This window comes from Saimiri boliviensis, chromosome 13, assembly GCF_048565385.1.
Source record: "Saimiri boliviensis isolate mSaiBol1 chromosome 13, mSaiBol1.pri, whole genome shotgun sequence".
Classification (NCBI taxonomy): Eukaryota; Metazoa; Chordata; class Mammalia; order Primates; family Cebidae; genus Saimiri; species Saimiri boliviensis.
This window is the reverse complement of record NC_133461.1, coordinates 62,900,151-62,926,472: the sequence shown is the minus strand read 5'-3', so window position 1 is coordinate 62,926,472 and position 26,322 is coordinate 62,900,151. Positions and strand designations below refer to the sequence as shown.

Sequence of the window (26,322 nt, the reverse complement as noted above, 5' to 3'; positions counted from 1 at the left end):
CACCTGTAGACTTTGCTGATGCTAACCATAGAAGTTTTGACAGTGGCTCAGTCCTGTTTGGTGTCCTGTTTCTTTTTGTGCTTCTTTCCCTGCTGCTGCTGTGTTAGAATGGGCCAGTGCCTAAAGAATTTCAGGTTGGAATGAAGCTGGAGGCCGTTGACAGGAAGAACCCTTCCTTGGTGTGCGTGGCAACCATAGCAGATATTGTTGAAGATCGCTTGCTGGTGCATTTTGACAATTGGGATGATAGTTATGATTACTGGTGAGATACAAATGTTTGTTTTATTTTTGTGCATTCATATGTCTGGTGTTAAGAATTTGTTTTCATTCTAGCACTTTCACTGTTCTTGCTGTTTTAATAGTGATAAACATCAAGAATTTGGTGGTTGACTGTTCACTATCTTCTCTTTCATGTAAATTACTCAATTAAAGAGTGCTAGAAACTTCTCCATATGTAGATTACCCGGTGAGGCCTCATCTGAAATAATATGACCAGTTCAGGACACTTTGCTGTATTTTTTCTAGTTTGTGAGAAAAGCATTTCTGTGAAGAGGAAGCTAAAAACTTGCAGTATTTTTTTTTTTTTTGGTCTAAAAAATGTTGAATGTACCTTGTCACATTTTTAAAAGGAAAGATTCTGGGAAAATGAGAGTGAATTCTTCGAAAGCCTTTGGGGAGCAGAGAAAATGTATGCTGCCATGCCATTAGAATAACATGGCATGGATTGAAAGGAATTTTTTTGGGGGGTGGAATAAAAACCTGTAATATAGGTCATGGCAAAAGTAATTTTTATAGCCTTTCTCCACGTATGTCCTGAGTAATCGCCAAGTTCTTGCCTGAGACAGTGGTTCTTCATGTGTCTGATGGGTCCTGTCTTCTCCTTTGAACTCAGAGGCAAAGCAGAGAGGAATTGTTGTATATGTGTCTTACACAGAATATTCTGGGTTCTTTGAAAAGGACAGGGAGGAAAAATGTCATCTGGAGTCTGATTGGGCTGTTCTATTAATGTTTTCTCTTGCTGCCAGCAAAAAGTGGTAGAAGTTCATGAAAATGCTCACTCACTGTTTTTGGAACATCACTGGCAGTTCAGGCCCTTGGCAACCCCCCTGTTAATTTTATACTTTTAAATTTCAAGAAGCTTATGTGAAAGAGAAGTTTGGTAACTCAGCCTAAAACTACAGTACTAAAAATGTCTTCTAATTCTCTCCAGCTGTGAAGTACCGTTTTCTGTGGTATTTCTTGATATCCAGAATGATTGTTAGTCTTGGGTTCTTTCTCTGGCATTAAGTAATATGGAATGTAAAAGAGAGTCCCATTTTTGCAGGTGTGATGTTAATAGCCCCTATGTCCAGCCAGTTGGTTGGTGTCAGGAGAATGGAAGAACTCTGATAGCACCCCAAGGTGAGTAGACTGCCTGGGTTTTCTTTGAAGTCATCTCTGTGTGAGTGGCAATCCTCATTTTTATTTTGCTTATGAAGACCATACTTTAATACAAGGTATATAATAAAAATGCTCCGTGAGATTCTGTTGACCACCGAGTGTCTGAACTCTCTATGTCCTTCCCCAAAGTGCAGACGGACTGTGTTTATGATTAGGCAGCCATTAAAACAAAGTTGCTAAAAATTATTATCCAACTAAATGAGTACTATTTTCAAATACTGATATTTAAAACTAGCTATTTCTACTTATGTAATTTATCGAATAACTTCATTAATTGAACAATAAGATTATTAAAAATAATTAACTTTGGAGTTAAATGTAGAAATACAGAAATCTAAGCAGTAAAAACTAACTTAACAGTGGGTCTCTAGACTTACCAGACTTCTTGCACCAAACGAAACATTTAAATAAGGACTCCATCAAGTTATTTATTTTTTTCTCATGACAAAAACATTATGAAATGTTTAGAGACTTGCTCTGTTAAATCCCTTTGTTTTTTAATTTTTGTTTTCTTGAGATGGAGTCTCATTCTGTCTTCAGGCTGTAGTGCAATGGCGTGATCTCAGCTCACTGCAACCTCTGCTTCCCGGGTTCAAGTGATTCTCCTGCCTCAGTCTCCCAAGTAGCTGAAACTAAAGGTGTGCATCACCGTGGCCAGCTAATTTTTATATTTTTAGTAGAGACAAGAGTTTTATCATATTGGCCAGGATGGTCTTAATCTCTTGGCCTCATGATCTGTCCACCTCAGTCTCCCAAAGTGCTGGGATTACAGGCATGAGCCCCTGCCCCTGGCCTGTTTTTAATTTAAAAATGAATTAGACATACAGGCTGCATAATCTTAGCATAACACAAGTGTCCAAGAAGACATATATTTTCTTTCAATAAAAAATGTACAGAAAGAAATGTAGAGTAAGGGATGTGTCATTCTAGAATGGAGCAAATGTTGTTTTGATTCAAATGGTTCATAGTTTTGCTGTTTTTAAATCTTTTTTTGCCTTCAACATAGAAAAATGTTAGAATTGCTCATCAAATTCTTGGATTTGGTGAAGATAATTTTTAGAATTAAAAACAATAAAAAAGCCAAACCCAAATCACAAATTATTCAAAAATATGTACTTGAACTAGAAAGGTTTTATGAAATATATAACACCTTAAATTCTGATTTTGATATATAAACAGATTTAGAGCCATTTGTCCTATTTTTCTGTGAAAGTGGCTAAAACTAACTTTAGAATAATGTTCCTTAAGATGAGGTGAGGCCAGGCACAGTGGCTCATGCCTGTAATCCCAGCACTTTGGGAGGCCGAGGCAGGCAGATCATGAGGTCAGGAGATCGAGACCAGCCCGGGCAACATGGTGAAACCCTATCTCTACTAAAAAATACAAAAATTAGCCAGGTGTGGTGGTGGGCACCTGTAGTCCCAGCTACTCAGGAGGCTGAGGCAGGAGAATTGTTTGAACTTGGGAGGCGGAGGTTGCAGTGAGCCGGGATCAAGCCACTGGACTCCAGCCTGGCAACAGAGGGAGACTCCATCTGAAAAAAAAAAAAAAAAAAAAAAAAAAAAAAGATGAAGTGAAATGCTTGCCAGATCTCAGAATACGTAGGTTGAGTTGATGTACCTGGAGACATGGAATGCTTCTTCCGATTTTCACCTAGTGAAATAACTTGACTGCTTCCAGCTTGTTCTCACTAGACTTCATGAATAGGCTCAGCATATAAGTCTCTTGGTGTTGTGTGAGTCTAGAAAAACTCTGTGCAGCATGTTTGGAATTAGAGGTCCAGAATTGTGCCATCATTAACATGCTAGTAGTGTCTAAAAAGGCATTACCTAACCTAGGGTCATAAAGATTTGTTACAAAAGACTATTATTTCCCCATTGTTACCCTAATTGAAAATTCATTGCTCATAGAGTATGAGTTTATTTTGGGACTCTCAGTTCTTTTTTGTTGGTTTGTATGTCTAATTTATACCAGTACCACGCTTTGATTACTGTAGCTTTGTAATAAATTTCCAAATTGGAAAGTATGAGCCCTCCAGCACCATTCTTTTTCACGATTGTTTTTGCTCTTCTCAGTTCCTTGCATTTCCATCTGAATTTTAGAATTAATTTGTAAATTTCTGCAAAAAAGCCAGCTGGGGTTTTGATAGTGGAGCACTGAATCTGTAGATCAATTTGTGGAGTATTGCCATCTTCAGAATTTTAAGTTTCTCATCCCATGAACACGGGACTTCTTTCCATTTATTGAGGCCACCTTTAATTTTCTTTCAGTGATAATTTGTAGTTTTCAATTTACAAGTCTTGTACTTACTTTATTAAATTTGCTGCTAAGTATTTTATTCCTTTTTTTTTAACTGAGATGAAATTCACACAGCATACAGTTAACCATTTTAAAGTGTGCAATTTGGTGATATTTGATGTATTCACAATATTATGCAACCACCAGCTCTCTCTAGTTTCAAAACTTTTTTATTCCCTGTAAAAAATCCTGTGCTTAAGTAGACATTCCCTAGACTTTCCCAACACCCCTACCACCCTGACACCTCTAATCAGCTTTCTTCCCCTATGAATTTGCCTATTCTTGATATATTACATGAAAGGAATCATAACACATTTCTTTTTGTGTCTGGCTTCTTTCACTTGGCATTGTGTTTTCAAGGTCATCCAAGTTGTAGCGTGTATCAGTACTTTGTTCCTTTTTATGACTGAATAACATTCCATTGTATGCACATACCACAATTTGTTTATCCATTGATCTGTGAATGGATATTTGGTTTATTTGTACCTTTTGGCAATTATTAGAAATGCCGCTGTAAGCATTTACATATAATTTTCTGTGTAGACATATGTCTTTATCTCTTTTTAGCATATACCTAGGAGTAGAATTGCTTGGTCATATGTTTAACATTTTGAGGGACTGACAAGTTGTTTTCCAAAGTACCAACACCATTTTATATTCCCACCAGCAATGTATTACAAAAAGATTCCTGTTTCTCTACATCCTTGCCAACCCTTGTTATTTTCTGTTTTCTTGATTAAAACCATTGTAGTGGTTAGAAAGTGGTATCTCATTGTGGTTCGGATTTGCATTTTCTTATTGACCAATCATGTTGAACATCTTTTCATGTGCTTGTTGGTCGTTTGTACATTTTCTGAAAGAAATCTCGATTCAGAGCCTTTGCCCATTTTTCAACTGGGTTGTCTTTTAATATTTAAATATTAAGTCCATTTATCAGGCTTTGTTATATTATCTATATGTTATTGATATATTATTACTGTATATCTTTATACATTCTGAATATTAAACCCCTATTAGATAGATGATTTGCAAATGTTCTCGCCCATTCTACAGGTTGTATTTTCACATTCTTAGTAAGGTTCATTGATCTACAATAGGTTTTAATTTTGATGATATCCAATTTGTTTATTTTTCTATTGTTGCTTGTGGTTTGGGTATTAAATTTGAGAACTTATTGCAAAGTTGGAGTTATGAAGATTTACCACTATCTATCAAGTGATTCTTCCACCTCAGCCTTCCAGAGTGCTGATATTGCTGGTTGAGCCACCACATCTGACCAATAGATCTGTTTTTATTCAATTTTTGTGTATGAAATGAGGAAGAGGTTGAACTTAATTCTTTTGCTTCTGGTTATCCAGTTTTCCAACACCATTTGTTGAATGGTCTTGGCATCATTGTTGAAAATAAATTTACCGTGGGTGTTTAGGTTTATGTCTGGACCCTCAATTCTGTTGCATTAGGTCTTTGTGCCTATGCATATTCTTACATCAGTATGACATTGGTTTGATTATTGTAGATTTACATTTTGTAAGTATTTTATAATTTTAGTTGAAGTTTCATTTTATAACTTCAGCTAAAACTTCAACAAAGTTCTCCAACTTTGTTCTTCTTCAAATGTTAAGGCTTTGTTATGAGGATTTTCTGAGTATCTAACATCTTTTTGTCATTTTATAACTTCAACCAAAATTCCAGCAGCTTGCTTCTCCTGAAGGAAGAAAAGGTTCTAGCATGTGTTTAAGCCTTCTCTAGAAAGACACTGCAGAGAGTAGCTAACACCTGGAATTTGGAATTAGTTTTATATCAGTGAAATGATCTTTACATTTTATCATTTACATGTTTTAAAAACCGACCTCTGTCTCTAAAGAAGCTCTTTTATCTGGAAAATATGAGACTTAGAGTATACACCAGGGGCAGCTCTACAGATCGGCACATGCTGTTCTACTTTCAAGCACTTTAATTGCTCTCAGAAGTACAATTACACACACACACACCGCAATTACACACACACAAACACACGCACGGTATAGCAGATATAGCAAACACTTTTTTCTGACAACAGTCGGAAACAAATCATTGAAACAAACAATATTTGATCTTTTCATGTTTTACTATGTTTAAACACATACTCTATCTCTACACACACACGTGCATGCACATGCGTGCACACACACACACACACACACACACACACAGAGTCAAGCAGCCCAACTCTAAACTTGTCTTAGGAAAGAGAATATTTGAAGATCATATTAGTTGGTTTTCCTTTCTAAATCTCATGGTTAAGCTCCTGCTTGTGAATCACCTGAGTACACAGCATTCTATCATCCTGTCTCAGGGGCCTTCTGCTACCTCTGGCTCCAAGTATTTCCCCTCTTATGCAGTTAGTAGGGGACTAACAACTTTGGTGCACTCATGTTTTCACACAATTCCAGAGGGCATCATGATCATTATTCATCATAAACTTTAAGCGATTTTGTTTACAGCTGAGCTTTAATCGTCTTCACCTCAAATTTTTACTCACAGTTCCTTTGAATACACTCTACTATCTTGTTCATACCTTGATTAAATGGCTGATCTATTACATTTTCATTTTAAATATCATCTAGCAAATGGGAAGTTGCCTGGAGTTCAGTGAAGGCATCTGTGAAGGGTGAATCCCCTTGCAATATGATAAGAAGAAACCCTTTTATGACACGCATGAGTCTGTCTTAAAGACAAATAACGTCCTGTGGATAAACATGTTAAATAACAAAACCTTTCTGCTTATTGTTCCTCCTGTTTTTGGATCTCATTTTTCTTAGTGCCCAATATGTCAGTTAACTTCACATACTTACCTATTTTCATGGCAACTTTGTGAAGTGGCCAATTATTTTAGTTTCATAGCTGAAGAACTGATATCCAGAGAGTCAGGTCCCTTGGCCCAGGCCTCCCACATGTGTGCTGACTTGGTAGCAGGTCCTGTGAGTTGACATCATGAACTCCTTTGCCCTTTCCTCTTCACAACACCGCCTGAAGTCCTATACATGGCTTCTGAGAAGGAAGGACAACTTTCAGTGGAGCTGCAGTAACGCAGGGAGGGAGACGTTAATTCCAACTTCTTAATTGGACAGCTTCACAATGGAAGTCGTGTTTGAATTGGTCTTTGAAGGGTGTGTAAAATTTTAACTGAGAAACGGAGTGGAAGAAAATATGAGGTAGAAGGAACAGTATGCGCTAAAGCAAGATGGCATGAAGTTGCCACCATACTTAGAAATTATGAAAATTGTGAGTGACATGCCGGGCAACAGGGTATGGATGAGGGAGGGAGATAAGAGGTGAAAAGTGATTTAGGACACATTAGGCGTGGACTAATAGTTATTGACCTTGTGAATATTTTTGCCTTATTTAAAATTTGAAATGATTTTAATGATTCAGAAGAGTTAGGAGAATAGCAGACAGAAAGCCTCCCTGACAAACCACATGAGATTAAGTTGCCAAAATGAAAGTTTTGCCCGTCACCCAGTAATATGTTTTGTAAAATAAAACAAGCAAATACGAAAACCTACAGATTTGATTCATGATCACAGGCTGCATGTATTAGTCATGTCTCCTTTGCATCCTTCAGTCTGTAACAGTTCTCCAGTCCTTCCTTGACTTTTCTGACCTTGGTATTTTTTAAGATTACAGACCAGTTCTATAGCATGCCCCTCACTTTGGGTTTGTCTGATGTTTCCTCGTGATTAGATATGGGTTATGTATCTGTGGAGGGGTGTCCCAGAGGCAAGGCTGAGTTGTTACTGCACTGTTATCAGGTGGTTTGCAAATTCCATCATTCCCCTTCCAGTTCATGGTAATTTTGGTCACTTGATTAAAGTGTTGTGTGCCAAGCCTCTCCACTGTGAAATTACTCTTTTTCCTTTTGCAATTAATACATATTTGTTCAGGAGTTACTTTGAGAGTATGTAAATACTCAATTTCTCATCAAATTTTCACCTACTAGATTTTAACATCCATTGATCTTTATGACATGAATTAGTTATTAGTGTGATGTTTGCCAAATGGTGATGTTCTAATTTCATTATTCTTTCTATATTTACTAGTTAGCTTATGCTTTCTTTCTTTCTTTCTTTCTTTCTTTCTTTCTTTCTTTCTTTCTTTCTTTCTTTCTTTCTCTTTCTTTCTTTCTTTCTTTCTTTCTTTCTTTCTTTCTTTCCTTCTTTCTTTCTTTCTTTCTTTCCCTTCCTTCCTTCCTTCCTTCTTCCTTCCTTCCTTCCTTCCTTCCTTCTTTCTTTCTTTCTTCTCTTTCTTCATACAGTGTTATGAAGTCCTGGATCCCTATTCACTGTTACTATGATAATGTAGAACATTGGTAGGGGAAGGTGGAACAGAAAGGTTGGTGAGCCACGTTCTTCTGTGACTTCAGCAAGCTGACAGTCAACTGAGGACTGTAAGCTAAGACATAACTGTTATAGGGTTAGCAAGATAAAGAGGTAATACCTGGCTAGAAAGCATAAGAAATGCTTCATGGAGAAACTTACATGATGATATACTGCTCTGTAGCAAATTACCATGAACTTGGCAGCGTGAAACAATACAAATTTATTATCTTACAGTTCTGTAGGTCAGGAGTCTGAAATGGGTTTCACTTCAGTGTTGGAATATTAATAAGGAACTAATAGGTTAGGGACTTTGACACCATACTATGAAGGGTCTTTAAAAGCAATAATGAAGAATTTATGGTCAAAGCTATGATACAACTGTGTTTAGGGATGCTTTATTTGGCAATAGTAGTTGAGATTAGAAAGAAGGAGTGGGAAGACTATTAGGGATATTCATGATACATGGAAATGAGGGGTAGGGACCTTGTCCAGGGATATGAGAATGGGTTTAGGACAGTGTGTGAGACACTTTGGGATTGCTACTTACTTTATTTAGAAAGTGTCTGAAAAGGACGCATGTATGAGCTCTTTTGTTCAGTTTTCTGTAGTCTTGAGGACTCTCTGAATTGATGGGCTAGGGAAATAAATTTAGTTCCTGACCTTGTAAGTCTCTTTTTTCTTGCAAATACCATTTTTTTCACAGTAAGTGCATTTTACTATGATAGCAAAAAGCAACCTGAAACAGGAAAAAAAGTAAACTTGCATATTTTGCTAACTGGGGGAAATTTTTCTGTGGCCGTTTGATATCACATGCAATATTTTTTTATATTATTGTGTTTATGCCTCAGGTAGACATTCAGCTACCAGAAGTCTCACAAGACAACTTTACTGCAATTCCATCAATAGGGGATACCTGCAGCTACAGCATGATATGTCATTGTCTTCTCTGTCTTTAACATGATTGCAAATCATGTCACTGTTTCCCCGAGGTATTTCACAGAAAGTGAATACCCTACACATTTCGTAGAAACATTGTAAAAAGATAATGTTCTCTTTCTCTGTAAAGAGTGCTCAGTCAGCCAAGTTCGAATCAAAGTTTATTTTGCCTTTACAGTCTTACACATAATCACCAGTGAAGTGAAGCTGTGGACTTCACATAAGTCATACTTCTTTAAAATAGAAGTTAAATACATTTTTATGTAAAATTGCAGGAAATTTATAAAATATGAAACATTATAATGAGTAAATTGAAAATATTAACTCCATCGCCAGATAGAGCTTACCATTATCATACTATTATATTTTTCCAATTATTTTATCTATTCATTTGACTATATATAGGTAATTTAAAATTAAAGTTGTGATCTTGTAGTTAATACTGCTTTTATAACCAGTTTTCTTTACTTGGAAATCTAATTTGAACATATTCTCTTTCTTTAAATAGTCTCTGAAAACATGGCTATGAATGACTGCATACTTATCTTTTATGAGTACATCACAGTTTCATCAAGTTTTTCCTTCGTATTGACACTTTTTCTAGTTCTTATAAATAATGATGAGGAGGAAATTAAAAACAATTATATATGTTTGTTATTTTTTTGTGACTGTTGTAAGTAGAATTACTAGATTACTGAGTACAGAAACAATTTTCAGATTACCCTCCATAAACTTTTTTCTTTTGATAAAAGTATTAGAAAATTCAGAAATAACAAAGAAAATAAAAGGAATAAAACTCTCTTAAGTGTGGGCACAATTTTCTGTGAACATTGTGTGAGCAATAACTATGTATTTTTGGTTGGTTGGTTTGTTCTTTGAGACAGAGTCTCACTCTGTCGCTCAGGCTGGAAGTGTAGTGGCACGATCTTGGCTCACTGCAACCTCTGCCTCCTGGATTGAAGCGATTCTCCTGCCTCATAGTCCTGAGTAGCTGGGACTATAGGTGCATGCCACCATGCCCGGTAAATTTTTTGTATTTTTAGTAGATATAGGATTTCACTGTGTTAGCCAGGATGGTCTTGATCTCCTGACCTCATGATCCACCTGCTTCAGCCTCTCAACATGCTGGGATTATAGACATGAGCCACTGAACCCAGCTAAGGGCTATGTTTTGCTCACATTTTATTCACAACTTCTGGTTTATAAAATATGCAATAAATCATATTTATTTTATTAAAATATTCTAAATAAAATAATTCATCGATTGAATCAGTAATATAACAATCTCCTGACAAAGAAAAGCCCTGGACCCAAAGGCCTGACTAGTGAATTCTACCAGACATTTTAAGAACCAGTGCCACTCACGCTCAAACTTCTCAAAAAAACAGAAAATGAGGGAACACTTTCTAACTTGTTTTATGAGACAAACATTATTACCATAATACCAAAACCAGATGAAGAAACAAACAAACAAAAAAAACTGTAGACCAGTATTCTTCAGGAACATTGATGCAAAAATTTTCAATAAAATACTAGAAAATCCAAAAGCAATAGTATTAAAAAAGATTACATACACCATGACCAATTGGGATTTGTTACTGAAATGCAAGATGGCTCAACATATGAAAATTGATCAGTGTAATATATCACAGTAACAAAATGTAGAGGAAAACTACATGCTATCCCAATTAATGCAGAAAAGCATTTGACAAGATTCAACACCTTTTAATGACAAAAACCTTTCAAAAGATAGAAACAGAAGGAAACTACCTCAACATAATAAAAGATATATATGAAAACTCACAGGGAATATCATAATGATAAATGTCTGAAAGCTTTTCCTGTAAGATCAGGAACAAGGTAAAGATCTCCACTTTCATCACTTTGTTTCAGCATAGATCTAGCCAGACTAATTTGCTAAGAAAGTGAAATAAAAGGCATCCTAATGGAAAGGGAGAGATAAAATCATATCTGTTAGAAGCCAAAATGATTATATTTGTAGAAAACCTAAGATTAAAAAAAAAAACCTGATAGAACTAACAAACCAATTCAACAACATAGTAGAATACAAAATCAACAGACAAAAATCAATTGCATTTCTTTACTCTAACAGTAAACAATTAGAAAAGGAAATTAAGAAAACACCTCAATTCGTAGTAGCATCAAAAATAATAAAATACTTGGGAATTAACCTAACCAAGGAATTATACTTGTACACTGAAAAATATGCAACATTGCTGAAAGAACTTCAAGATGACACAAATGAGTGGAAAGGCATCTCATGTTCATGCATTAGAAGATGTGACATTGTTAAGACATCCCATTACCAGACTTCAAACTATACAAGTCTACAGTAACCAAAACAGCATGGTGCCAGTACAAAAACAGACACATAGACCAATGGAACAGAATAGAGAGCCCAGAAATAAAGCCACACACTTAACAATTATCTGATCTTTGACAAGTAGACAAAAACAAGCAATGAGGGGGAAGACTCCCTCTTCAATAAATGGTGCAGTGATAGATGGCTAGCCATATACAGAAGATTGAAGCTGGACCCCTTCACTATACCATGTACAAAAACCAACTCAAGATGGTTTAAACACTTGAAAGGAAAACCTACAACTATAAAAACCCTGGAAGATAGCCTATGAAATACCATTCTGGATATAGGCCCTGACAAAGATTTTATGACAGAGACACCAAAAGCAACTGCCACAAACCCAAAAATTGACAAATGGGAGCTAACTAAACTAAAAAGCTTCTGCACAGTAAAAGAAATTATTAACAGAGTAAACAGACAACCTGCAGAATGAGAGAAAATATTTGCAAATTGTGCATTGACAGAAGTCTAATATCCAGAATCTATAAGGAAGTTAAATTAACAAGCAAAAAACAATCCCATTAAGAGTGGACAAAGGACATGGGAGGGCCAAACTTGGAGGTAGCTTATGACATCATTTCTACCCATGTGGTTTGGCCTGAACTCAGCCACAGGATTACATGTGGCTGCATTGGAGCCTAGGAAATGCAGCCTTCTCTCCAAGAGGAAAAGGAAAACAATTTGAATCATCAGCCATCATCTTATACTGCACATAGTTTATGGATTCTTATGATTGCATATCCACATGCACATACATGCTCATATCCATGTGTTCATGAGACAGTGTTCTTTTTTTGTCATTGTGCTGTAAAAATTGGATGATATTAGGTACATATTTTACATCTTTTTTTTTAACCTTGCTCAACTGTGTCTCACGGAAAATTCCTTCCAACTCATTTGTATTGTTCTAATTCTTTCTTTATAATAACTGCATAATATTTCATAATGTGTTATATCAAAATTAACTCAGTATTTTTGTGTTAAACATTCATTTAAAATGCCTTTATTGATACTCTGATGGCATTTAAAAGGAACATAGCTAAAAGTATGTGTTTATTTCTGCATTTTAAAACTGGAAATCAGGCATTCAAACTTGTTGGCTGAATGAACATTTATGTTTAGAAAATAAAGCTATAATAATTGGTATTTTGGGAGGTAATGAAATGTACTTTGTAGAAATAATGCAGTTGGTTTGTTTAGATTCTCTAGAATCACCAATTTGCCAGACCTACTTAGAAGATATTCTAGATACTTCATGAACACATAGAAATATTTAGCTTAGCAAATTAGTGTTTTGATACCCAATGACCACTTTACCTCATAATTTCCTTGCCAAGCTTAAATTACAATAGAAAAATTTATAGTCCAAATAAATCTTTCATTTAGTTGCAATTGTAACCATTAACTTTTTTTAGCCAAAGAAAACATTACTATATTCTAAATAGTATTGCGCTAGTTCCTATAGATAGATTCTGTTGGCATAAGGAAGATAAGAGTTGAGAGGAGAATACAAATTATTAATTAGTAAATTGGACAGATATTAATTGAGCGTCTACCAAGTATGAGTCCTGGCTAGATGCTGAGAATGTAACAAAAAACAATCAAGATATAACATGTGAGGATTGCTAGGGCTGTGATAGAATATTACTCAGTGGAATATTATACAGTTAGTGAAATTGAGAAAACAATCATAGCTTTTTATTTTAAAATGTTAAGTATTGACAGACAGAGGGAAATGGAACTCATTACACTGCCTTGAATGCCTGCCAAAACATGGGGTTAGATTAGATCTCGCAGGAGCCATGGTATTGAAGACAGTTCTGCTGGGCGCTCAGCCAGTGCGACACAGATAGATTGTTTTCTGGTGATCTCAGTAGACACAAAAGAAGAGTTTATTTCTTTACGTAGTGTATTCTGGATTTAGTACAGCTCAGCCATACTTTGAGCAAAAAAATCAGTTATAAAATGAGCTCTTTGACAAGCTCCTGAGGTGCTGATATTCCATACTGTAGATCACAGAGTTCTCCCTGTGCTTTAGAAACTAATTAATGCTCAAATAACAAATCTGACACCCTATTGTAAATTTTTGCCAGAAAGATATTTTAACTTTAATCGTTACGAGCTGAATATAAGTCTAAGACTTCTGCTATCTAAGGTACCATAAATGTGAGGTCACTTTTTTTTTTCTTTTTTCTTTTTTTTTTTTTTTTGAGACGGAGTTTCACTCTTGTTACCCAGGCTGGAGTGCAATGGCGTGATCTCGGCTCACCGCAACCTCAGCCTCCTGGGTTCAGGCAATTCTCCTGCCTCAGCCTCCTGAGTAGCTGGGATTACAAGCATGCGCCACCATGCCCAGCTAATTTTTTGTATTTTTCGTAGAGACGGGGTTTCACCATGTTGACCAGGATGGTCTTGATCTCTTGACCTCGTGATCCACCCACCTCGGCCTCCCAAAATGCTGGGATTACAGGCGTGAGCCACCATGCCCGGCCTACATTTTCAACATGTTTTTTTGAAACAATAAAGGGTGAACCTGAAATTAGGCTTAACTGTGATTGAAGTGTTTAATTTTCTTCAAGTCTTGTATTTCTTTAGTCATGTACTGAACAGCATGCCACTATCTAATACAGGACAATTAGTGACTACTTGGTCCTATGATTGTTTCCATAAAGAGCCCTTCTGTATGTCCAGAACCTACCAGAAGAATGGCAGCTCTCAGGTAGTGGTAACTTTCCTCAGTCTCTATCATTGGGAGGCCTGGGAATTTGGATGATTCACTGCCCTGCCTTGTGAGAGATACCTGAAACTTATGAATAAGTGACTTCTGAGGGGCTTTCTTAGACAATTCAGGTCTTTAAAATGATGGTGAAAGCCAGCCAGGGCTGCACTGGTGCTAGTCTCATAATCCTCATTCTTCTCTTGATGCTTTCTCTAAGACTTCAGGCCCAGCAGCCTAGAGCACTCAGTAGACTTCGAAGTAGCTCTTTAGAAGTTTTGATTTCTACAGATTGCAAGTCACACAGGCTCTAGCTTTGACTTCATTGCTAGTTGTCTTGCCTTGTATGAGTCACTTAAAATGTTAGGTCTCACTTTCCTCATCAGTAGAATTGAGTTTGATGAGGTGTCTATACAGCATGGTGTTCATGGTGAACATTCTGTCTATTGTGATAGAATCTTGGCTCATCCAATAGACAGATTGATCTGTCCATTTTGATAAACCTTTAGCAGATCTCTTTTTTTGCTGGTTATTAATAGGACTGTTGGCCACTACTTAAAACTTGTTTGTCATATAGTCATGATTTTGCTTCCTGAATTGGCCACCAGTATAGTTATGGTTGCTCTGCTTCTCCAGGTTCTCAGGGACAGGTCACCCAGACTAGGATGTTAGGGACTTTTAAGGACTTGTGCTATTGATTCATGATCTCAATTATTTGGAAAGAATGTTCCAGTGGAAGAAATAGGTTGCTGCTTAGGGTATTTTTCCTAGAGGGAAAATAATCAAGGGTGCCTTTTAAAACATTTCTGAAACCAGTATCACACTTTCTTACATGGCCTTCTAATATGGAACCCAAAGCTGAGGAGTATGATGTTTGCATTGTATCGATGCCACAGATCAGATGGCTTTTTCTTGGTGTCACCTAGTTTACAGTGCTGTTGGAACAGTAGTCAGTATTGATACACTAGCACCATTTTGTTCGAATGGTACTTCTGATGCCACCAGCACCAGTAGGTGAAGAAATTTGTATCAGAGTTCCTTTCAGAATTTTGAGGCTAGACTGATATCAGTTTGGCTTAATCTCTGTCATTCCTGGCTGCCACAATATGAAATGCAAATGTTTCAGGAAATATATTTGACTCATTCAACAAATATTTACCAAGTACTTACTGAATACCAACTGTGTGTTGTGAGGAAATAGCAGTGAAGTGAACACATTCCTGTCATAAGACAGCCTATGTTCTAATGGCGCAAGGGAAACAAGAAATATGCAAAAATATTCACTGTGGTAGGTGGCAGTAAGTACTGTGGAGAAGAATAAGCCAAGTAATGGGGTTAGGAAGGACACATAGATTTGGGAGGGGGCTCCTTATATAGAGAGAGTTCAGGGTGGAAACTGAGTGAGAGGTGATAGCTGAGTGGCATTTGAGATGAGGTGGCAAGTCTGGAGGATATCTGCAGGTAACTCTCCAGGTAAAGGAACAACAGGTACAGGAACTTGAAGAGGGAGGATGTCTGCAGTGTTCTAGTTACAGCAAGAGAGTAGTGAATGGGAGATGAGGCCAGAACAGTAGTGGGGTGAAGTTCTGTAGGGCCCTGTAGGTCATGGAAAGCATCTGCTTTTCCCCTGAGTAACGGAGGAAGCCATTGGAATGACATGGTACAGAATGTTTTCACTTGTATTTACCTTTGCTTGGCCCTAAAGTGTTTCCCTTTTTGCTTCCATGTTTGCATCCCTCAGAGGGACTTTTTTATTGACTCTGAATGTGTTCCACTCCAGGTTCTGAAAATAATCTTCCTAGATCCCAGCTTATTTTTCTTTGTCCAAAATTTTATTTTAAAATAGAGGTGAGGTCTCATTATGTTCCTAGGCTGCCCTCAAACTCAGTGGCTCAAGCGATCTTCCCACTGCAGCTTCCTGAGTACCTGGGACTACAGGTGTGCGCCACCATGCTGGGCAGATCCCAGCTTTTTCATACACGGCTTCCTCCCTTGTCCCTTTTGAGGCCACCACTTCCCTGCAGCCTGTAAAGGAGATGGCTTATTCTGTCATATCCCAAGTAGTTCTCTTCTTCTTCTAAAACAGTTCTCAGCTGTTTGGAAAAACCCTTCTTCCTGATGGTTCCGGCTGCTCTGCTCTACCACATCTCACCCCAAATTTTGCCACCATCTGGATGATTTTTAATTATTCTTCATCATTAACTGAAGACATTTTTCACCCAGATCTACCTTTTTACCGGAAGAATTGCTGGCATGGTGAGGAAATCTGGGGCTGCGTGGCAGACGCCCTAGTTTAGTAATCTTTGATCCTAATTTCTGGGACACTTTTTCCATGTTTTGGTTCAGCCACCCATGCCCACAGCCACAGCTTGAACCTCAGTTTTCTTCAAAGAATGAGGTCCAAGCTGTGGCTGTGGGCATGGATGGCTGAACCAAAGCATGCAAGTTTTAAACTCAGAATGGCATGGAATGAGGTGCGACATGAATAAGTAATTCAAACAGTATAGCCCAATCTCCAATCCAGCTACCTATATTCCCGCCCTCTCGCTGCCGCAGTCTATGCCGTGGCCTCCAGGGGGAGCTCGGCCTCTCAATCCTGCAGCCTGAAAGGGGCTGCCTTGGACCATGGATGCGCTGGGTTTTCAGTCTCAGCGGGTCTCAGTGATAAGCAGGAGGCCGATGGAGCCACTCCTCATTGTTCAGATCCCATTTCTTCCCTTTCTAACTGCATAGCACTTGGCAGGCTGCTCAGATCTCAAGCGCTAACCTACAAAACGAGGATAAAAAGTGTACCTCACAGGGAATATAGTGCTTACCAAAATGAAGCCTGTTAGCAGTGGGTTTTGTTTTTCTTCTCTCTCCTTTTTTTTTTTTTTTTTTTTTTTTTTTTTTTTTTTTTTTTTTTTTTTTTGAGACAGAGTCTCGCTCTGTCGCCCAGGCTGGAGTGCAGTGGTGCGATTTTGGCTCACTGCAGCCTCCATCTCCCGGGTTCAAGCAATTCTCCTGCCTCACCCTCCTGAGTATCTGGGTCTACTACAGGTGCCCGCCACCATGCCTGGCTAATATTTTATATTTTTAGTAGAGACGGGGTTTCACCCTGTTAGCCGGGATAGTCTTGATCTCCAGACCTCGTGATCCACCTGCCTGGGCCCCCAAAGTGCTGGGATTACAGGCGTGAACCACCGTGCCCAGTTTAGAGGTGAGTTTTCATTGAGAGGAGTGAAGAGGTTAAAGGCTATTCTTGTTCCATGGGGTGGTCTCCTGGATTCCATTCTTGTCTCAAGTGAGAATCTAAATCTTTGAAAAGCTTCCGCCCGGATATTGCTGCACAGCTGTGAATGGACCGGCCCCTCCCACTCCCCCACAGCCCTACCTCTTGCCTCCCAAGGTCTAGGAGGACTCAGGGGTGGGGCTGGAGGAAGAAGGTGGGAGGAGGTGTCTTTTGCAAGTCTCCGTGGGCCATATGACATTCTTCTCTCCTTGGGTTCACTGAACAGGAAATACACAAGTTACACAATGTTTTCCCTTTTTTGCATGTACCTACTTCTTTCTGAGAGTGGCATAGAGGCAATTGTTGCTTAAGAAGCATTTAAAATGGTCATGGCCTTTTTCACTTGTTTATTACAAAAAGGGGAAGGAGGATAGTGCCTCTCACATGCTGAGTTTCTTTACCAGGCTGGGACAGGACGGGTGCTGCCTCTCTCACTCAGCTCACATCCAGTCCTTAGTCCCCTGCACTCAGGTTTCCTTTCACTCCATCCAACCCCATGTTCCGGTCAGGTGCCTGGGTGAGGAAGTCCAGCATAGAAGGGGCTAGGTGTGGGCATGGTTCGAAATCCACACAGAAATATGGAGATCCAAAATGTAAGGAATGGATTTGGATGAATTTAAAAAATATCAGCTATAAAAGTAAATGCAGAGTTGGGTGTGGTATCACATACCTGTAGTCCCAGCTACTCAGAAGGCTGACGTGGGAGAACCACGTGAGCTCAGGAGTTCGAGGCTACACTTCTGTATGACTGTGAATGAATAACCACTTCATTCCAGTCTGGGCAACCTAGCGAAGCCCCATCTCTTGAAAAAGAAAAAGTAAGTGCAATGGCAGAAATACTTACTGAAACATGAGATATATAGCATCGCTCATAAAGGCAAGGACAGAAAGCAAAGGAAACCTTAAGAAAGCTCTAAAAAAAAAATTCAGCTTAAAACGTGTTTACAGACATTAGATGAAAAAACTAGTGACAAAAGCAAATGTAAATTAATTTAATTTTAAAGTCTATTTAGAAAGTTTAAAATAGGTATGTTGGAACAAAATAATATAAAAGTAAAAATGGTGGGCAAACTATTATCAGCAAACACAAACACAAAATAGCAGGGTGACAATATAATTTTCAGTAAAAATTATTTGAGACAAAATACATAAATGTATCCAAAAGAAAAAGGGAAATTTTCTCTATACTAATAATAAATAGAGACATTCATGACAAACATTTTATATGAAGAATGATGTAACATGAACATATGAAGCAAAGTACTCCATGATCTAGCAGTTTTACTCCTGGATGCATTCCAGCATAAATGTATATTTCTCATCATTAAAAAGAATATAGTAGAATGTTCATAGCAGCATGTTTAATAATAGCTCCCAAATAGAAACCACCCAAAAGACCACAATCAGAACAGACACATTGTGAAATAGTCATATAATGGAATATTATGCAACAATGAACATGAATATTCTGAAAGCAATAATCTGCTTGACCCTCACATTCAGAATGCTGAACAAAAAATGTTTACCACAAAGGAGCACATGCTGTGTGATTCCATTTATGTAAATGGAAAAGCAGAAGAAAACAAATCTCTGTGGTTGGAAGCCAGGGTAGGGATTTCTCTTTGAGGAGGCTGGTTTTGGGCCTAGAAGGGAGGATGATGAGAGGGTTCCTGGGGCTCTGGAAATGTTCTGGTTTAGATCTGGGTCTGGTTATATGCAGGTATGCTAGTCTTTTGAAAAATGTTCAGTCTGTTCACTCAATTTGTGTACTTTAAATATATTTTAGTAAAAAGTATAAAAATGAAGGAAAATGATCAGAAATATGGGAGAATTGTAAAAAAATAATTTAGAGACTTTAGCTTATTGCTTAAGACTTTCTGCTTAAATAAAGAACAGATCTTTGAATAATATAGCTAGATTGTATTACTGCAAATGGTACCACATTTTAAAAAATATGTGTGTGTATACATATATACTCTATTTGTTGCCTCTATTTTATACTAAAAAGAAATCCTGAAGTCTCAAAAGCAGGAATTGTATATATCATGTGACATTCTGGAACTACAATGTGGTAAACTAGATATTAGTATTACTATTTTAAACAAATGAAAATTACTTGGAATATGTCAAATAAATATTTAAGAATTAAATTAAGACAACACAGATTACAAATATAATTGGTTTTTAGGAAGTAAAAAGTGAGAAGAATGCATTTTTTTTTTAAAAAAACTGTCCACCTGTCTAAACCTGAATTTAGTGGCAACAGTGGCAGGTTCATTGTCTATTTTTTTTTTAATGAAAATAAATTATGTTCATAATTCAATTTGACAAAACAAGTATAAAATAATCCTAAGAGAGGTAGGAGGGAGGAAGTAATAAGAGTAAAAGCAGTGAACAAAATAATTAGAAGAGAAAAAAGAAGAAAAAATAGAGCTGATAATAAATCTAAATACTTATTGCTTGGAAAGATAAAGACAACCATACAATATAGACCTCTAGCAAATTTAATTAGGAATGAAAGAACACAAACATAAAGAGAAACAAGAAGGAATTTTAAATAAATATTTATATCATGTTTAACATATATTTTTAATTGCAGTTGTAGGAAATTGTAATTACAAAGATTTAATAATGAGAATAAAACTCTAATAGATATAGAACGATTAGAAAAATTTGAAAGATTTTCAGTCTTTTTTTCCAATTTATGGTTTGAGATCAGATGGTTGCTTGGAAGTTTTTTAGACTTCTAAGGAGACTTTTGTTGGAGCTTGGGAGTCAGAATCCTGGGTGTCACCTGGTTCTGCGGAGTACTCATGTGACCTTTGACCTTGAGCAACTCACGTAACCTTGTTGAGTGAATGAGAGTATCAGTGAGTGAGTGCTTGAGTGCAGGCATGCTTTAACCTTCTCAGAGGTTATGGTGAACTGAATATGTGAAGTTCTTAGCATCAGGCCTGTTAAATGGTGAGCATTCAATTAACATTAGGTGTTACATCATCCAATGTTTTGTAGAATATGGGAATCAGAATATCTATGAGTAATCTTCTGATATTTATATATATATTTTTAGGTTATCCCAATCCAGAAAATTTTTCCTGGACAGAATACCTGGAAGCTACTCAAACCAATGCAGTTCCTGCCAAAGTTTTTAAAATGGTAGGTTAATATGTGAGTATGTACTCTCACCTTTAAACGTTTGCATTGAGTCATGCCTTCATTTGGCAGTTTAAATTATTCCAGTTTTTTCTAAATTCAAGTAGTAGTTTTGTAACCAAGATGCTTTTCTTTTAGTTAAAAATACAAAGTAGGTGACTCATTGCTGTTGTTCTAATATACAAATGTAGATGACTTCCTTCTTTGAAAAATGGCATATCAGAGGTTCAGTTGAAAGCACTTCATCAACTGCTGATGATCCATTCCTTATATTTTTGTTTCCATTAGTCTGCTCAGTGGGAACTCTGAATTTTTTCAGTATCACTCTCTCAGGGACTGCTTGAATGTCTGTGATGCCCTAACAAAATAGTTGAAATGCATAGCCTTTGTGTGAATAATTTTGTATATTTTGAGGTAAACCTTTCTTTTAGCACTTGATAGAATACTAATTTTTAAAGTTCAAATCTGTACTTATATATTTATTGCAGGATTGAACTAAGTATAAATTAATTTCTAAAATAAAGTACATAGGTGGTACAGTTAAAGATATTTATATCCTAAACCAGTGGTTTTCAAACTCTATTCCCTTTCAATTCTCTGTGTGTTTGAGACTGAAAGGTACATATTTTAAGTTATTATGTTATTATGTCAGTTTCAAGTTGTTCCCCAACTTGTCTTTAATCAGAATTTTATATATTAGGCTTCTACATATGATTTCATTTACTGAAAGTTTTCTAGAGATCAAGAGGGGTTTGAAACAAAATGATATTTCATTTTTTGAAAAATTGATTGTAACTGACTGCATTTGAGGAAAGATGTCCATATAATAAAATCAGGAAGGTAGAAGTTCTGAAGCACTAAGAAGGGCTTTGAGAAGAGCAAAGATTCAGTAAGCAAAAATTCTTACTGTACTTTACTTTTCCAAGAGGAAAATGACCAGAAAACAAAATTCTGAAAAGTAGCTAAGAAGGCAACTGTCAGGCTCTGTTCTGGGTTATTGCGGATGCAGCCCAGGTATGTGTCTTAGGCATCTACGATACTAAACCTTTGTTGTTCAGGTCAGTGACCTTGGGGAGAACAGAGAGATTCTCAGGGATCAAAGACCTAATTATAGTCCATATACTCCATTTGGTAGATGTAATAATGCATCTTACAAAGAAAATGTGTTTCTATAAAAGCTGGCGAGAAACATTCCAGATAGTGCAGAAATATTTGACTGTTTATTACTGATGTATTAGTAGGGTTTTGTTTTCCTTCTGCCATTTCTAGACTTGAAAAATTCAAAACATTTTTGTTTCTAATAAAACCAGTCGAACACTTTTATGTGTAATAGCTTTCAAAGTGAAACTTTTTGTCAACCTATAGAAACTATCAGAGTTGCCTTTGACTTTGGTTTTTCAGAGTTGAATTTCCTTAGTTTCCATGATTTGGTAAGTCCGGTGTCTTTTTTCTTACTCCTTGGTAATGACTCCCTGTGTGTCTGTGGTTATAGACTCTTGGTTCTTAGCATTGTAAGACTTGAAAGAAACCTTAACACAGATCACCTGTCCCATGTTACAGATGAAATGACAAAAGCATAGGTTATGGCTTTAAAGTACATCATAATATGATTTTAAAACAGTTTAACAGCTGAAATTACACAGCTTTTATCTAAGCATATTTTAGATTTGTAAAGGGTTGTGTTTATCCTTTCTGAGTATTTATTAAATAATTTGCCTTCTGGGCTATACACTTTGAAACTGGGCAATTGAGAATAGTCAATAATTTATGAAATTATAAGGTCAGTATTAGAAAGAATAAAAAAATCTAAACTAACATAAGAACTGTAATAAGATGCTTTTTGAACTTTAGTGTAATCATTAACAAATTTGTTATGTAATCTGTCTTTGTCTTTTTAGCTATATTTAAAATGGCAGAAAAAAATATTTTCTCACAGATTTTTGTGAAATGAATGAAATAATATGCATACAGTCCTATGTGCTCTTAAAACTAAATTCCAGCCAGGTACAGTGACTCATGCCTGTAAACCCTGCACTTTCGGAGGCCAAGGCAGGTGGATAACCTGAGGTCAGTAGTTCGAGAGCAGTCTGGCCAACATGGTGAAACCCTGTCTCTACTAATAATATAACAATTAGCTGGGCATGGTGGCACATGCCTGTAATCCCAGCTACTCTGGAGGCTGAGACAGGAGAATCGCTTGAACTCGGGAGGCAGAGGTTGCAGTGAGCTGAGATAGCACCACTGCACTCCAGCCTGTGCGAGAAGAGCGAAACTCCATCACAAACAAACAAAAACAACAAATTTAATTCCAGTTGTATTAAAGATCTGCATACTAAAACTAAAACAGTAGTATTTTAGAAAAAATTAGAAGGATATCTGAATTACTGAATTTTGCATGACTTGTACTTACGATATTTACAGAGGTTGCCTCATGGTTTTCTGCCAAATATGAAACTTGAAGTTGTGGATAAACGAAACCCCAGGCTAATTCGTGTTGCTACGATTGTAGATGTTGATGACCAAAGAGTAAAGGTACATATTTTAAATTATTATGTTATTATATCAGTATTTTTCCTACATCATTTTTGTTTCCTCCACCCTCCCGTTATCTGAACCTACCTTGTTTTTAAATTCATCTACACAATAAATTTTTTTTTGGTGGGGGGAACATTCTGGATTTGCCCTTGAAGATTGCCCGTGGCCAAGATGGGACTAGAGGATCCCTAAGAAAAGGAGAGGGTGTAACTCACCTGAAGCTGGCTACAAAGGCTCTGATTTTTCAGGTCAGCAGAAGAATAAAACAACAACTATCTTAATTTCTAGTCACATGTCTTTGGATGGAGAGATTCTCAGCTTATGTGTACGTTTAGGGGGTAATCTGTAGACATGACTGTTTTGAGAGATATTCTAATACATTTCTGTTTGGATTTGTTGTTTTGACTTTTACTGTCAGTTCTTTTTTTAAAGCTTTTTTATTGACATTATATTTTTCTTGAAATCATTGTTGTTAAACAGCTTACCAAGAATAATTAAATCTTTTTTACCTGCTTTTCTTCATCAAATAAAAAAATTAAAAACACTATATTCACTGTAGCTAAAAACAAAAGGTTAGATTTCAAATTGAAGATTTGATTAAAAGATTTCTAGACTGTCCTTTATTTTTCTCAGAGAGCTGAAAGCTCTGTAGAATTTATTAAATTTTCCACAACATATTACGGTTCAAAAATTATATTCCACACAAACATAATTTCTTTTCATAATAATAAAGATTGAAGTCAACTAATTTTAAAAGGGATTATCTTAAAAGAGATTTAGGTTTGATATAATTTAAAAGAAATCTTATTTGCTGTATCCCTAATTTGAAAATAATATCTGATTCAATTTATAGAGAATAATCAGTACACACATTTTAGTAAAATTTAGAGATGAGTGTCCAGCTTGGCAATAGATTATTGAGAGTGTACACTGTTCTTTATTCTTCTGAATGAAAGCAATAACTGTGTTAAATAATATTCAGGAATAATGTAGACATTTTTCCATATACCATCTTAGTAATGTTTTAAGTTTAATTTTAAATGTGTTGCTTTAATTCATGTTTATTTGTGGCATTTTACTGTTTACTCTTGTGGCATTTTCAACAGAAATGACTTTTGCATATCATAATTGCTTTGTTAATTCAGTGACATTTTATGATTAACTTTTGTTTTAAAAGTAGGCCAGGCACGGTGGTTCATGCCTGTAATCCCAGCATTTTGGGAGGCTGAGGTGAGTGAATCACCTGAGGTCAGGAGTTTGAGGCTAGCCTGGTCAACATGGTGAAACCCTGTCTCTACTAAAAGTACAAGAATTAGCCAGATGTAGTGGCATGTGCCTGTAATTTCAGCTACTTGGGAGGCTGAGGCAAAAGAATCGCTTCAGCCGGGGAGACAGAGGTTGCAGTGAGCCGAGATTGCACCACTGCGCTCCAGCCTGGGCAACAGAGCGAGACCCCATCTCAAAAAAATAAAAGTATTGCATTTCTAAGATAAGTTCAATCTTAATAGTAAATCAAATCTGACTTTCATTTTTAGATGACAGACTATTTTTTTATTATTCAAAAGATACATACTGTAGCATTGATTGATCCTTCATTGCCAGTGTGTAAGCAAGCAATTGAAGTTTTTCTGCTCTTGGCTTTGCCCAGTACATTCTTCTATTCTTCAGGTAATGTGTTGATCATATCATTGTTTTGATTATATTGTTCATATTGTTCTATTATTCTCTAATTTTCTTTTAAAGTCAGTATTTTTCAAAGAAAATTTTTATCCCAGCACATAATAGATGCTTACTGTATGTGTGAGTGAATTAAGGAGGGTGTGGAGGAGTGAATGGCTGTGAATGCGCTTTGGCACTCTGACTGTCAATCTGAATATGATTATTTTGGTCCACAAGCACTCTTATCTTATTTTCAAATTTACTATTCTCTTGGAAATCTGGAGTAACAATGTATTGGAAAATGTCCTCGGACAAGACTGATCTGGGTTCAAATTCCAGCAATGACTTAATTGACTGTATAGTAACTTGGTGAAATTACTCAACATATTTGAACTTTCCTTATCTGTAAAGTGTTGGTGTCAACAATACCTACCTCACAAGCTTGTGGTGCAAATTCAGTGAGGTCGTGAATGTACAATTCCTGAAACTCTACCTGGCTCTTTATACTATAGGTACTTCAGCAGTAGCTGCTGCTGTAATTAGTTGATGCAAATACCCTGTGCTGCTCTCCCTGGGTGTATTATTTTCTGTGTTAATGAAGGGACCTCATGGAAGCAATTGTCATCAGTAGATGGACAAAGCCTACACTCCTTGGGGAAAAAAGCAGGAAGTTTGATTGGAATTATGTGGGGAATGTTAACGGGAGCAGATGTTACTGTGCTGCATGCCTGTATTTGACTGTGGGAGCAGAGTCAGCCTGTTCTAACAACAGGAACTACATTTTCAGCAATGCCTGTGGTGATGGCACTTAGTCTTGTCAGACACTGTTCTAAGGGGTTTACGTGTGTTAACGTATCCTCCTGCCACCATGTGAAATAAGGTACTCTTGTTACACCCGTTCTGTAGATGAAGAAACTGAACTCCACAGAGGTTAAGTAATTGGTCCAAGGTCACAAGATAGTATACATGGGAACAGGATTTTAAACCCCAGCTTTCAAACAGATGTTTTCAACTCTAGAGCTTATAGCAGTCCTAATCTTCCTACTCTTGTGTTCTATTTTTTATCCTAAATAACTCGCTTCCTCGTGGGAGAACAGATATGTAGAATGAGGAGTAGTGACTGCCCACGACCCCACTGCTTTGTCACTTGCGCCTAAGTCCGTATTGTCTGTCCTGCCTACGGTCCTGTGTGGCACTGGCAGTCCTTGGCAGAGCACAGCAGACTCACTAAAGATGACTTCATTTCCTTCTGATGCTCCCCTACTAAAAATGCAAAAACTTTATTTATTTTATTAGTTCTATTTTTATTACACTTTTTAAAAGATGCAAATCACATACCTTAAAATTCGTCGGTCTTAGGTATATTCACAAAGTTGTGCAAACATCACCAGTAAGTTTAAACATTTCATCACCCCCAAGAGCAACCTTGTCAACCTTGTACCCATTAGCAGTCACTCCTCATTCTACCCTCCTTTTACCCGACAACCCCCCTGGTCATCAGTAATCTACTTTCTATATGGATTTGTATAGTCTTTTTTACCTGCTTTTCTTCATCAAATAAAAATATTAAAAA

General features: G+C 36.8%; 1 protein-coding gene across 4 annotated transcripts in view; it reads left to right on the top strand.

Moving 5' to 3' along the window:
* The window catches only part of L3MBTL4 (L3MBTL histone methyl-lysine binding protein 4), a 456,802-nt gene that overhangs the window by 168,461 nt on the left and 262,019 nt on the right, over window positions 1-26,322 (top strand). For all 4 annotated transcript variants that reach the window (XM_074383753.1, XM_074383752.1, XM_039463865.1 and 1 more), the window contains exons 9-12: window positions 108-262; window positions 1,325-1,401; window positions 20,473-20,558; window positions 22,977-23,087. In XM_074383753.1, the coding sequence (XP_074239854.1) occupies window positions 108-262; window positions 1,325-1,401; window positions 20,473-20,558; window positions 22,977-23,087 (429 nt within the window). The remainder of the gene's footprint in view (window positions 1-107; window positions 263-1,324; window positions 1,402-20,472; window positions 20,559-22,976; window positions 23,088-26,322) is intronic.